We start from the raw sequence: 14,686 nt of genomic DNA, 5'->3' as shown, positions 1-14,686 counted from the left end.
TCTGAGCTGGGATGGGGCAGTGAGCTAAATAACGGTGATGGATCAAGCCCTGATCTTTGGACTGGGTAAGAGTGGTCTGCTTAATTCAGACACTCTGTTCATCACCACCCCCTTTTCTGAATCGTTTTTGGCCACTATAGGTGTGGCAGGGTATACTCAGACATGAGTCCCTTGCTCACTGCTCCATCAGGATTCAAGCAAGCCGGGCCGACGAGGCTGAAATGCCAGAAACCGGTCCCCGGTAGCTTGTATCCTTTCTGGTGAAGAATTGGCTTGGTAGTTTGGTCTGCCCTGTTCCCATGATGCACTGGGCCAGGGACAGACTAATTTGCATATAGCCAGGTTCTGAGCTGGGATGGGGCAGTGAGCTAAATAACGGTGATGGATCAAGCCCTGATCTTTGGACTGGGTAAGAGTGGTCTGCTTAATTCAGACACTCTGTTCATCACCACCCCCTTTTCTGAATCGTTTTTGGCCACTATAGGTGTGGCAGGGTATACTCAGACATGAGTCCCTTGCTCACTGCTCCATCAGGATTCAAGCAAGCCGGGCCGACGAGGCTGAAATGCCAGAAACCGGTCCCCGGTAGCTTGTATCCTTTCTGGTGAAGAATTGGCTTGGTAGTTTGGTCTGCCCTGTTCCCATGATGCACTGGGCCAGGGACAGACTAATTTGCATATAGCCAGGTTCTGAGCTGGGATGGGGCAGTGAGCTAAATAACGGTGATGGATCAAGCCCTGATCTTTGGACTGGGTAAGAGTGGTCTGCTTAATTCAGACACTCTGTTCATCACCACCCCCTTTTCTGAATCGTTTTTGGCCACTATAGGTGTGGCAGGGTATACTCAGACATGAGTCCCTTGCTCACTGCTCCATCAGGATTCAAGCAAGCCGGGCCGACGAGGCTGAAATGCCAGAAACCGGTCCCCGGTAGCTTGTATCCTTTCTGGTGAAGAATTGGCTTGGTAGTTTGGTCTGCCCTGTTCCCATGATGCACTGGGCCAGGGACAGACTAATTTGCATATAGCCAGGTTCTGAGCTGGGATGGGGCAGTGAGCTAAATAACGGTGATGGATCAAGCCCTGATCTTTGGACTGGGTAAGAGTGGTCTGCTTAATTCAGACACTCTGTTCATCACCACCCCCTTTTCTGAATCGTTTTTGGCCACTATAGGTGTGGCAGGGTATACTCAGACATGAGTCCCTTGCTCACTGCTCCATCAGGATTCAAGCAAGCCGGGCCGACGAGGCTGAAATGCCAGAAACCGGTCCCCGGTAGCTTGTATCCTTTCTGGTGAAGAATTGGCTTGGTAGTTTGGTCTGCCCTGTTCCCATGATGCACTGGGCCAGGGACAGACTAATTTGCATATAGCCAGGTTCTGAGCTGGGATGGGGCAGTGAGCTAAATAACGGTGATGGATCAAGCCCTGATCTTTGGACTGGGTAAGAGTGGTCTGCTTAATTCAGACACTCTGTTCATCACCACCCCCTTTTCTGAATCGTTTTTGGCCACTATAGGTGTGGCAGGGTATACTCAGACATGAGTCCCTTCCTCACTGCTCCATCAGGATTCAAGCAAGCCGGGCCGACGAGGCTGAAATGCCAGAAACCGGTCCCCGGTAGCTTATATCCTTTCTGGTGAAGAATTGGCTTGGTAGTTTGGTCTGCCCTGTTCCCATGATGCACTGGGCCAGGGACAGACTAATTTGCATATAGCCAGGTTCTGAGCTGGGATGGGGCAGTGAGCTAAATAACGGTGATGGATCAAGCCCTGATCTTTGGACTGGGTAAGAGTGGTCTGCTTAATTCAGACACTCTGTTCATCACCACCCTCTTTTCTGAATCGTTTTTGGCCACTATAGGTGTGGCAGGGTATACTCAGACATGAGTCCCTTGCTCACTGCTCCATCAGGATTCAAGCAAGCCGGGCCGACGAGGCTGAAATGCCAGAAACCGGTTCCCGGTAGCTTGTATCCTTTCTGGTGAAGAATTGGCTTGGTAGTTTGGTCTGCCCTGTTCCCATGATGCACTGAGCCAGGGACAGACTAATTTGCATATAGCCAGGTTCTGAGCTGGGATGGGGCAGTGAACTAAATAACGGTAATGGATCAAGCCCTGATCTTTGGACTGGGTAAGAGTGGTCTGCTTAATTCAGACACTCTGTTCATCACCACCCCCTTTTCGGAATCGTTTTTGGCCACTATAGGTGTGGCAGGGTATACTCAGACATGAGTCCCTTGCTCACTGCTCCATCAGGATTCAAGCAAGCCGGGCCGACGAGGCTGAAATGCCAGAAACCGGTCCCCGGTAGCTTGTATCCTTTCTGGTGAAGAATTGGCTTGGTAGTTTGGTCTGCCCTGTTCCCATGATGCACTGGGCCAGGGACAGACTAATTTGCATATAGCCAGGTTCTGAGCTGGGATGGGGCAGTGAGCTAAATAACGGTGATGGATCAAGCCCTGATCTTTGGACTGGGTAAGAGTGGTCTGCTTAATTCAGACACTCTGTTCATCACCACCCCCTTTTCTAGTGCTGCTGAGGGCGTAACAAGAGTGGATCCTTGACCCTGGAGGACCCCTAAGTCTACCCCGAGAACCTCAACTCCCACTACCGAATACTTACCATAAAACCGATAACACTATTTTCCTCCATAGGGTACCATTGACTGTTTTTCTTGGAAAAGTTTCTGTGTGTGGAGTTTGAAAACCTAAAGAAATTCTTTAAAATTGTACTATTTAACCAAAACGATTTTACTTACCTGTTTACAGGAAATGCCCCAGTGTAGTATCCAGGTATACTACCCGGTGTACCAAAAGTAATCTAAAAAGTAACTTACCTGGTATTTTACTGAAAAGCCCATTCAAGTCTATGTACTGTATTTACAAAGTATTGTATTTCTCTGCGACCATACTTTAAGTCAAAACCAAGTGCATATACAATTACAATTCAAAATGTTTACAAACTGCATTACTACTGTAAAGTATCTATTGCTTACCTGTGCTAGGCTTGCTTGGTTCTGGAAAACAAAATAGCTAAAAGAATATATTTATACAAAACAATTGGTCTGAGGTTCAGTCTTTGAGTGTGTGACAATTTGCTGCCTGAGTGTGTACAACAAATGCTTAACACTAACCTCTTACTGCTCAACCACACTACCACAAATAGAGAGTAAGGTTATATCTAACTTTATCTCTGCCTACCTTTGGGGGTTCCACTGGACTCTGTACACACTATACCTCACTTTGGTATAGTATATACAGAGACAGCTTCCTACATTGACCCGTCTTCTGACTGCCCAGGAGGTCTCAGTGGTTTGATAACATTATTTTCCACTTATCAATGACACACAGCTTCCCAACAAGTGGATTCTAACAACTAGAGGAAACATCAATGAGGTTCACTGAATGATGCATCACTTTGGCCAGTGCTCATCGCATATTCTATTCAATGCTAGTCCCCCTGACTCAAAAAGATCTCCTAAGGGACAAGCTGGAACAAAGTTGATCTCTAATATCTTTGTAATTGTTATTTTATGGTTACAAAACAGAACTGTTAAAATGACAGAACAGGTTATGGAAAAACAAAGTCCATTATAGCCAGCTGTTTTTCTTGAACTGAATTTCTCTTAAGTCACTTATCTTCTCTACAAAAAGGTAAATGCCAATGAAGGCTATTCCCTGTAGTGTTGCGAAACTCACAACCATGCATGTCATCCCATGAGTAGAAAGAAAATAGCTAAGATTAGTTAGGACTTTGTTCAGCTTTGTGCAAAGCATGTGCAAATGTCACTGACTGAAATCTAAGATGCAACAGTGGTACGAGTGGGGGTGAAGAGTGATTAAGTGCGATAGGAATTAAGCTTGATGACAAGAAAACAAGAGAAAAGAGGAGTGGTAATCCACTAGGTGTATGACTCAACTAACTCCTTTCATCAGCTCTCATGGATAGACAGTTCTTTGTATTGTATAAACTCTTACAATTAAAAGTAACGGGAGGTGGTGTGGCCTTCTTGCTAATGGTGTGGGCTTGGATATGGGGAACCAGGTTTGATTCCAGGTATTAGCTGAACATCCTGTGAGTCTTGGCAAATCTCAATGTCTAAGTGCCTAAAAAGTGTGTGTTTATGTAAAGTGCTCTTAGGTCAAGCTTGTGATATATATATTAAAAAAAAGGGAAAAGAAGTGTGTTGGATGTGCTGGATTATAAACGTTATCCCAGCATCTGCAATGATAGTAACAGGAGAAAAAAAACAGAGAAATAACTGTTAGCCTGTGACCTCACTGACGACCTGAGGACATTTGTTTCAGTACCCTAGAGACGCATGGAGGTAACTAAGTTGTGAGTAGTGATGTGAGGAGATTTCTGATACATGTCAATATCTCTTGGAAAAGTTGATCCAATACTATTGAAAATTGTGGTAAGCATTTCACCTCGCAGCTCCCACTCACTCAAAGGACATATTTATTCAATGTTCTGCCTGAGGGGAAGCACTTCATCTCAGTGATTAAATTACCCTGCATTGCTCGCTGCTTCCTATGTTTTCATACACTGCAATCCTGGGTCCGGCTAAAGCGCTTGCAATCCAGAGCAGGAGTATGTGCCATCTGTTACTGTCAGTGGTTAATCATTATCCAGTTTCCAGACTGAAAGTGAATTGTTTGGAAAACATAACGAGGATTAGGTGGTAGATTTAAAGTCCTACCAAAAAGAAACAAATTTGGGGAGAAGCACAAGAAAGTGAGAGCGAAAAGAGGGAACTTCTTGAGACGGTAAGGACAACAGGGAGAGCAAGAGAGATAAGTACACAAGAAAGAAACAGAGCACAGGGAGGGTGGGGGGATTTGGAGGAGCACATGGGGAGAAGAAAAAAGCTGAAAAATAGATGCACTCTCATGAAGTGCTTTACCAAAAAGGAAAACGCTCCCTAAAATTGAGCAGTAGAAGGATACAAGCCAGCTAATCAGAGAGATACTAAAGAGCCTGTGCTTCAGTGAAGTAACAAACACACGATGGACACAAAGCCACTAATTAAGAAGCAAGCTAAAGAATGACAATAAAAGTCAACCATGGTAAGCAATGGGCAGGCTCTAAGCCTCTATAAGTTCTTCTCAAGTGTAGGAAAGTGGATTACTATGTGGTGTGGTTATAAGATCTCACCATGTAATAATGTCACAATTTCTACCAGGTCCAGTCAGGTTCCTTAATGAAAACCCTTTGCTCTGTGCCACAGCTACCCAGGACTGAGCTATCAGGCTTAATCAAAGGAACTAGTGTAAAGCATTTAGAAGTACCAAAACGACACTAGGGATTCTCGGGGTGCTGAAGGTGCTTAAGATGCTGAAGAAGTGCGGTGAGTCTTCCCTGGGCCAGACTTGAGTCAACAAACGTAAGGGGTCGTGCCCGGTCTACGGAAGCGAGATCCCACGAAGCACAAGCAGAGTCCAGTGCAGGCCCAGATGCAACTTGTGCCCCAGTAACAGCAGTTTCAGAGGTTACTTGAAGGTAAGTAATTCTTTCTTTTTGAGGAACTAGAGTAAGCTCTGACATTTAGTCAAGAGCCCGACAGACTTGGGGGCCCCTTGAGTGGGTCGGGACTCTGTCTCTCAGCTGGCACTTCGTCATTGAGCAGCGGTGAGATGTTCCTGGGCAGCTGCGCTCGAGAATGCAGGTTTCCTTAGCTTTTGTAGTCCTAACGCTTAATATAATGGTAGCACATAGCCCTTGAAGTCACTTATTCTGTCCAGGCACAAGTGGAGATTGTTTTCCTTGAGTGGGCACAGAAGACAGCCCTCTCTGCGGGTCCCTTCAGTTCAAAAGGTCCAGTCCAGCCTTTCGTGCAGCCTCACTTTGCTGGGTTCAGGGCAGTATTTCTTCAGTCTTATTTCGAGTTCAGTAGTGATCTGAGGAATGTGTGCCAGGGGTGACACTTATTTCATCTTTGTTTTTGAAGGGAGGAAGCCAATAGGGCCTACAGGGCAACCCGTACCACTTGGCTTCACTTCCTAGGGGTTTGGCCAAAAACAATCTGAGAATACCCCTCTCTGCCTGAACCCAAGATGGGTCCTTCCTGTGTGGAGCTCTGGAAACACTCTCTAAGTGTATACCCAGATAAATCGATTCTGCCACAGGCTTTCTCTCTCTGAAAGAGACACCAACCTGTCTACTGACACACAGGAGTGGGTAGACCAAGGTATGATTGGCATTTCTTAACTGACGTGATAGCATCTTTGAAGCTGGGCCATCTCTGGCCACCGCCTGGTAGTCCTCCTGCTGGAGTAGGTCACGCCTTCTTCCACGAACAGTTCTCTTTGTTCCTTGTTAAAGTAGGAGTTTCACACTTCCTACAAGTTGGGCAGCCTACTTTCTCAGGTGACAATTGCTGGAGACAGTCAGGAAGGGCTACCTTATGTTTGGACAACCAAGTGGTGACTTTCTAAAGTTATCTTTGCCTTAAAAGTTTCTTTAATTCCGACGTCAGCCGAAAGTCTGGTTTAAAGCAACAATTAATTTGATACTTTGAAGTACCATCTTCGGTGGTACCACATGGACGTTAGCACTTAGCACGTATGGTAGTAAAACTCCATGTAAGCCAATGGGACTTCCGGCATTACTATAGTGTAATTGACAATTTCACTGTCAGGACGTGTTAAGTTCAAATTCGGCATGTCTTTTTTAATATCTAGCACCCTCCCTTATGGACTACTAAGGCCTGCCTTGGAGTGACCTACAAATATAAAGTAAAGTTTGAGCATGGAAAGAGGGTTATTCTGCCATGTTGAGTTGGCAGTTTAAAAGCTGTCCAACTAGGTCGCGATGGCAGACCTAGAGCCATGTTTTCACTTTGTCTTAACAATGATGGGGCAAGAAGTGTTGCAGTCCACTGAGGACTCTTAACTTACTAGCTCTGGGAACCAGGAGTACTATATACTTGAGTCTTATAAGTAAGCTACTTATGCCAATCAGGGATTAGTCAATTGCACATAAACTTTTGAGGGGTCATAGTAGATGCACTGGGGCCTTGACAGCAGGGCCCAAGGTACTAGAGTTGAAAAATCAGCAGCATCAATCCAAAATGTTGGGAATGATCATACAAAAAGGCACTTTCCTATGGCGAGCCCACAATAAGTCTTTTACAACAAGGCAGCTTACGCGATCTGGTAGACTAGGACACACAAAACCTAAAAAAATACAGCTTGATAACTGGGGAAAAAAACGGTGGAACATACCCAAGGAAAATGGGTTCTGCCAATTCCTGAGGGTTCAGGAAAAAAAAGTATTTGTCCTATATTGATCAAATGGCGGCAAAACAAACACATCGGCCCTGAACATTTTCCTGACCCTGAACTAAACAGAGAGAGAGTATGCACATTTGAAACAAAACTGATGACAAACCAGTGCTTTAGGAAAGGAAACCAACATAACGCTACAAAATGTTTGGAATTTGTATATACTCCCTTATGTCACAGAAACAGTTTGTATAGAGAATATTGTGATGAGAAGAATATATATTTTGCATACAAGTGCTCACCTATATACAGGGGATAGTCTATTAATTTTGTTATACACCACATCTGTGCAATAGCCAAAGAAGGCCTATTAACTTACCTTGAAATGTTGCACTATTAAATGTAAGATATGGACTAGCTGCGGTACCGTATGACCCTCCTCCACAATAATTTTTCTTGTCCAGTGAGTCAGCATTTGATGCCCGTCTTCCATACGAGCAGGCACTGCTGGTGTTAAGATAGCCATGGCTTGTCGAACTATAGCACGGGCTTCCATAGCATGAGCTTTCAGCAGACTATGAAAAACCTAGATTTAAAGGCAAACATTAGGCAGCCATCCCACTTAATTATTCATATATACACTAATGAAAACTGTAGCATGAGATGTGATCAGATGGGGTAAGAATAACAAAAGAAAGTTAACGGTTCAATCACACGTAACCTTAATTCATTCATTTAGTTTTTTAAAGCACACATTAAGGTGTAGCTAGCAATGTGGGGGCAATACAAATAATGAAAAAAACTATATGTACACTTAACGAAGTCGCAACAATAGAAAATGGACTATAAAGAGTGCAAACATCACAAGTATTCATGTATACATTATAAAACCAATAAACTTTTTGACATAATAGTAATTGTTTTCTAGTATATGCACAGTAGGAGACACTTTCTATCATCACTGTACCGCAGACATCCGTTTCCTTTTCCTCCATTTTTGTGGTGGCTCAACTTACTCGATAGTTTTTTTTTGGCAGAGTTTTAATATAGCGCGAACTAGAACCGAACCGAATCAGTTATCAAAGCGCTTTACATAGCACCAGTTACGTTACATGAGGACACACTTTCATTTTAGGCACGGGGAGATGAGGACACACTTTCATTTTAGGCACGGGGAGATTAAGTGATTTGCCCAGAATCACAAGGGGTTTTTGGAGTCGTTACCGAGATTCGAACCCAGATCCCCAGGTCCGAGGTCGAGCGCCTTAGCAGTTTCATGATGCAATCTTTAGTGTCTGCACTGCCTCAATTCTGCAATAACTCATTTGCAGTTCAACCTAATGCCTTGTCCATATTTATGCAAGTCAAAACGGATGTCTAAGAAGGAGGACAGTGAAAAAATCTCTTGTAGCACTCTGAACAGACGTCGTTTTATGGGAGCCATCGTAATTTTGCCCGTGTTAACATGTCTGCCGTCTTTTGGGCACATGTTCCATTCAGTTAACCAAAAAGAAAATAATCCCAACTGTTTTTCGTTAGTACTATGCGTAACAAAATAAAATTAGACAAACTTGAAAAAGCTCTCGTAATAGAGAAAACTAATGATGATGTTCACCTTGTAATTTGTGCTACTCCAGATTTAAGCGCTCAAAAAATGTATCTTGATAGCAAAAACATAACTGATAAAATACAATATTGCACCTTGCATACGGAAAATGTACTTAACCATAACCTACTTTATCATGGGCATTCTCACTGAATTTCAACAGCAGAATATCTTCGCAAATATGCGAGACTTTGGAACATGCTTTTAACAGTATGATGCATTTTCCCTTGTGAAAATAATTTAAGAAAAAGAAATTTAGGAAAAGAAATCAAGCCATAAGATGCAATATTTACCTTCTATTGTTTTGTGCTTCCCATTTGCCTTTATCAACATCCACTTTCTTAATCATTACAGGACTGCTTTAAAGATTGTTTTGAATATAGTAAGATCTAAATTAATACAGCAATCTTTGGATTCAAAACAAGTATCATGGGAAGTTGCCTTCTTGGTGGCCATCTCTCAAGTCCAGACATTGATCTAGCTTAAATCTTTATAACTAGCAAGCCCCCAACACTGTTCTACTGAAAAATGTTATACATGAGAATCTGCCCTTTTCTCCTACCCAAGGAAATTTCAAATTAATTAAAACAAAATATTTACCAACCTTCTACCCAGATCCTTAAACACTTTATATTTGTTAAAGATCTCCAAAACTATTACATATAAGATGTATAGCTGTTCATTTGAGCGTTGCTCTCTAAAACCAGAACATCAGTAGCTTCCTCTAACACTGTAAGAAGGTGCCACTTTTTAACATGGTCACCCACCCCTTTTTGCTTGATATTTAACGTGATTTCACCTGACAGTGCACTGAGTTCCTGCTGACCAGGTTCCCAGTGCCAGATCTCTCTCCCAAACCTGTACAGTTTTTTCCCCATTTGGCAATACCTTTAGCACTCCCTGGAAGTCTCTAGTAAATGGTACCCCTGGAACCTAGAGCAACTGCCAGCACTTCTCCAAAGATCAAGGAACTCCCATGGAGCAGTGCAGCTGTTTCCCTGCAATCTGCAGGTACCAAAGTCCAAGCTGGGAAGGCTCCAGGCTGCAAAGACCCAGCGCCAGAAATCAGCACTGCACCAAACCACCTAGCCCAAGCTGAAGTGGAACAACGGTGCCAGCGTGGTCCTCTGCCCTGCAGAGACAATGCCCACCTTGGACTTGCCCATGTGGACTCACCAACACCGCCAACAGCCTCTGTTTGTGGGCAATCTAGACCACGAGTGCTCCTGGTGACAAAAACGTGACACCTAAGGACATCTCAACACCTGTTGCCCTCGGCCCGTGGAGAAGATGACAAAAGGTATCCCCAAATCTGAGCATCGTGAGGCATGAGCCCCCCTGTTGGTTCAACCCGACTGGCCTCCCAGTCCAATCTTGCAGCCTCTATTCACGAAGACCGACCCCCACAGACTAACATTGGGCATCCGATGCTATATTGCACCACTTTGCCGGTCACCCTAGTGCCACTCGAGGTGACCTGCTGGTGCTGCCGTGGACACTGCCCCATACTCACCTTCAGTCCAAGAGATTGGTCTTGTAAACCGCTGTACTCTAACTATATTCTGTACTTGCACCTACAGCAAATTGCACAAAGTATCAACTTTTTGAAACCAAAAGTATTTCTCTTATCTAATCACATTGATTCTGTTACCTAAATATATATAAAGATACAGGTTAGCTTAATAAATGGTGTGGATCTCCTTATTGAGTTGTGTGTAGCATTTATTGGCTGTGTGTATTTAGCTGGTGTCTCACACTCCTCTCTGATAAGCCTAAGGCTGCTCGCCCACTCAGGGATTGCTAGAGCAAGCCCTTGTCCACTAGTAAGGGAATACCTGCATTCTTTGCACAATATACCTCATTTTGATATATAAAGAACCAGCTTGCTACAATATTCACCTACTGTCAGAATTAATTAGTAAACCAGGGACTATTTTCGGGTTTTCTAGAATTTATAAACATCCCAACCACCTCCTCACTGATTGGGAGCATACTTTGTGTCTCAAAAGGTCTTTTTTGTCGCCAGTATCCACAACCAACTGCTCGTCTTACCCTCCTGTGCATGATGAGGCACTTTCAGGAGACTTTAATATGACAGTGTCATTCATCACAGATCTTAAGGACTCTACACACAGGATCACCAGAACATGCGTTGTTTTTTCATTTTGAAATGTTTTTCTGGAGTGCAGCTTTCCATCAAATGGACTGAATTACGACTGATTTGTTTAGAATTACATTACATCTTACCGCTCCTGCAACGAGATATTCTAAAGTTTATGAATATCAGTAAAAATAACAATTATGGACAAATTGCATCTTGAGTTGCCTAAAATATTGTCGCATAATCCTATGGCTACAGATTAGAGGGTAAGTGATGCACTCTGCTATTGAAATTTCTATTTTATTTACCCACAACCTGTTCCTTGTACATTTGGGGACATGACCCTTCTGTATTTTCATCTTACATTATAACCTTAAGCAAATTAGAATTTTAAAGTGCTTTGCACATACGTGGTTTATTTCGCACTTACGATTTTCTTTCCAGTAGTCCTGCTCCTCATGGGAGCCTTTACTCATGGCATGAGTAAAAAGGCTCCAGTTAATCTTTTTTCTTTACCCCTGTTTTTTTAATTTTTTATTTACATCAGTTACCACTCTTGCCGTTCGACTCCCACTCAGTGGAGGCCTTCATAAGTCTGACGGCTGTGCAACTGTGCAGAAGCTGCACACTGGGTGCGCAACAGGAAATCCAATCGCCATGTTGGTTATTTACACCAGATTCCGTACTTGAGCCAAGACTTCATATATTGTAACCCACAGGTGAATTATTTCCCACTATACACGATCCCGTCAGAACAAAACATAGTCCTTTGAGTCAGATTGACCATTCTCTACCCGTTAATTTTTAAAATTGATAAAACACCTTCTTGTATGGCTGTTGGATTAAACACATGGAATGAGAAATCGGGCCTCTGTCATCAGTTGCGAATTTCTTCCCATGCACTACTTTGAAATCTCCAAATTTTTAACAGAAAACAATATAGATGGTTGTCCTCATTGAAATAAGTGTTAAAGAATCATCTTTGCCCCCACATTTACAGCAGAGTTTGCAAAAGCATTCTATGTTGACAAGTCAGGAGGTGGACTTGAGAATATCTTTCGAGAAACATTAGCATCATCTCAACCTAGAATGACCAACCCTCCCCTTTTGGTTAAATATATCTCAAACTGCTTCAACTGCAGACAAAGGAGTTCAAACTGACTCCCCTGCCCTTCTTTAGTCTGTCTAATGTTTTTGACCACAAAGTTGTAGTTTATCACTTATTTTGATCTCAATGCCTCCAAATCTGAGTGATTTTAACATTCAGATAGATAATCAGCTGTCACTCTCAACTACATCTCCAAGTAATGGATGCCACTCATTCTAGAGGAAACTACTGACCTAAGTTTGACCTCCTTCAAGCTATGTACCTACCATTATTAGTTCCGGTAAACCTAGACTGATCACAAAGTAATTATTTTCTCCTTCGACTTCCCTGGACCTATTTACAATAATGCAGCAGTAGCTTGCTACACTGAAGGTTCCTATTAAAAATGGATGTTGACATGCACTCTATATTTTGTACAACTCTGCACCCCCGTTGGAGAGAGACCAGGTTAAGTTTGGCAGTAGATAATCTACTCAAGTCAGTAAACCTGCCTATCTACCATCTAGGCATGGAATCATCCCACATACATCACTTCTTGTGCTTTTTGTTCACGTCTTTCAACGACTTATAAGAGAGCGAAGAACGTGACTTTGAACTGGACCTAGAGTGCGATTAGTTTGAAGCCCAGCACTCATTGTGAGAATCATAAACAACTTTCCCACCTAATCCTTAATGGCTTTTGAATGTGTGAGGCTGTACTGATCGCATGACTTGGGAGTCCTGCTTAGACTCAAGTACCACAAGCTGATGTTGTGGTGGACTGAAATGGAAATATGTCCATGACAAGAGTGGCAGGTTTAAAATCCTGACTTGTTTTGGAGGTTACAATTTACTAGCACTGCAAAGAATATGTATGTTTATGTGAAATGAGTCCAGAGAGAGCAGTTCCAGGTCCATCTCGAGGGGTGCGGAAAAAATGGGACCTCTGGGTTGGTGCTATACGGCTCCAGTGCGGTCATGTCCAGAAAGTACCAGACACCAAGAGTGAGCAACTGCACCTACCAGTGCAGAGGGGATTGCAAAATGTCCAGATTTAGTATGGAGCCTGGGGATATTCAAAAGTTGATATAAGTATCCATCAGAAATATTTGATTTCCACTTCTTTCACTATACATGTAATGCTTTTCTACTCCACCTTGTGGCGAATAGTCGAAAAACCGAATACAGATTCAGTAACCTAATCCTACTTTTAACTTCCAGAATGAAGCATATAGTGGAGACAATTGAATCCTAAAAACCGCTGGACTACGCCAAAGAGGTCTGCATACCTGTATCAATGACTCTTCAACTTTTTTGCAAATGACTACAGGCTCCACCTGTTCCTCTTGATAATCCTGCCAGGGCTTAAGCTGAGCAGATCTATTACACCATATTTCAATAGTATAATATAATAAAGCCTATAATACATGAAGGTGCTCAAAGGTAGGTATAGGAAAACTAACTTGGAACAAAACAAATGTACAAAAACGTATTATATTCAATAAATCAGGGGGTTTATAAAGACCGCTACTCACCCGCGAGGGTCTCAAGGCACATGGGGGGTGCAGCTACAGATCGGTCGAAGAGCCCGGTGTTGAGGCTCTTGCTGAAGGTGTGCAGAGTGGGAGAGTGTCTGATGTTGACTGTGAGCTCGTTCCAGGTATTTGCTGCGACGTAGGAATTATCTCTTCTGCCTGCTCTGGTTTTGCGGATGCGCGGGGTCTCTACCAGGGCGAAGTCGGCGGAGCAGAGGTTCCTTTTGGGTACGTGGAAGGAAACTCTTGTTGAGGAATTTGGGTCCGATGTTGTGTAGGAATTTGGGTCCGATGTTGTGGAGGGATTTGTAGGCGTGGGTGAGTGGCTTGAAGGTTACTCTCTTCTCGATGGGGAGCCAGTGGAGGTCTCGTAGGTGCTGGGTCATGTGCTTGTGTCGTGGGTTCTAAGGAGGAGTCTGGCTGCGGTGTTCTGGATGGTTTGGGGCTTGTGTAGCAGGGTTTTGTTGATTCCGGCATAGGGGCCGTTACTGTAGTCCAGTCTGCTAGTTATAAGTGAGTGGGTGACGGTCTTTCTGCATTCGGGGGGATTCACTTGAAGATCTTGCGGAGAATACTGAGTGAGTTGAAGCAGGTGGAGGCGGCGGCGTTGATCTGGCGAGTCATGGTGAGGGAGGAGTCTAGGATGATGCCGAGGTTTCGGGAGTGGTCTGATGGAGTGGGTGGGTTTCCGAGGGCGGAAGGCAGGCCAGGTGTAGTCCCAGGCAGGTGTAGTCGGGTCCAAGGACGAGGACCTCTGTCTTCTCTGAGTTGAGCTAAAGGCAGCTGTTGTTCATCCAGGCTGCGACGTCTTTCATTCCTACCTGAAAACAAAATATTGAACACAAGCTGCCATTTACTTTTTGAAAACACCTATGATGCGGAGTAACGCGTTGCCCCTAAAAGTGAATACAGCTGAAAATCTACTTTAAAAAAAAAAATCAAATCAGTGTGCTGATATGGCCATGGAAGAGAAACAAAGGTCGCTTTGTAATACTTATCCCACTCTCTTTAGAATAAATATCATGCTTGGAGTGTACTTTAATGGTACAATAATTACTTCCAGGAATAAATTGTTAACAAACACGTGAGGCCAGTCAACCTGCAATTACAACATGTCATCACATACTCGAACT

General features: G+C 43.5%; 1 protein-coding gene across 1 annotated transcript in view; it reads right to left on the bottom strand.

Moving 5' to 3' along the window:
* TRRAP (transformation/transcription domain associated protein) overlaps positions 1-14,686 on the bottom strand; it is an 885,394-nt gene that overhangs the window by 439,294 nt on the left and 431,414 nt on the right. Inside the window, exon 39 of the mRNA XM_078664902.1 lies at positions 7,604-7,810. Coding sequence (XP_078521028.1) covers positions 7,604-7,810 — 207 coding nt within the window. The remainder of the gene's footprint in view (positions 1-7,603; positions 7,811-14,686) is intronic.

The sequence above is a fragment of the Lissotriton helveticus genome, chromosome 10 (genome assembly GCF_964261635.1).
Source record: "Lissotriton helveticus chromosome 10, aLisHel1.1, whole genome shotgun sequence".
In the NCBI taxonomy this organism is placed as follows: Eukaryota; Metazoa; Chordata; class Amphibia; order Caudata; family Salamandridae; genus Lissotriton; species Lissotriton helveticus.
Note: the sequence above shows the minus strand (reverse complement) of the source record. Positions and strands in the feature narration are given on the sequence as shown.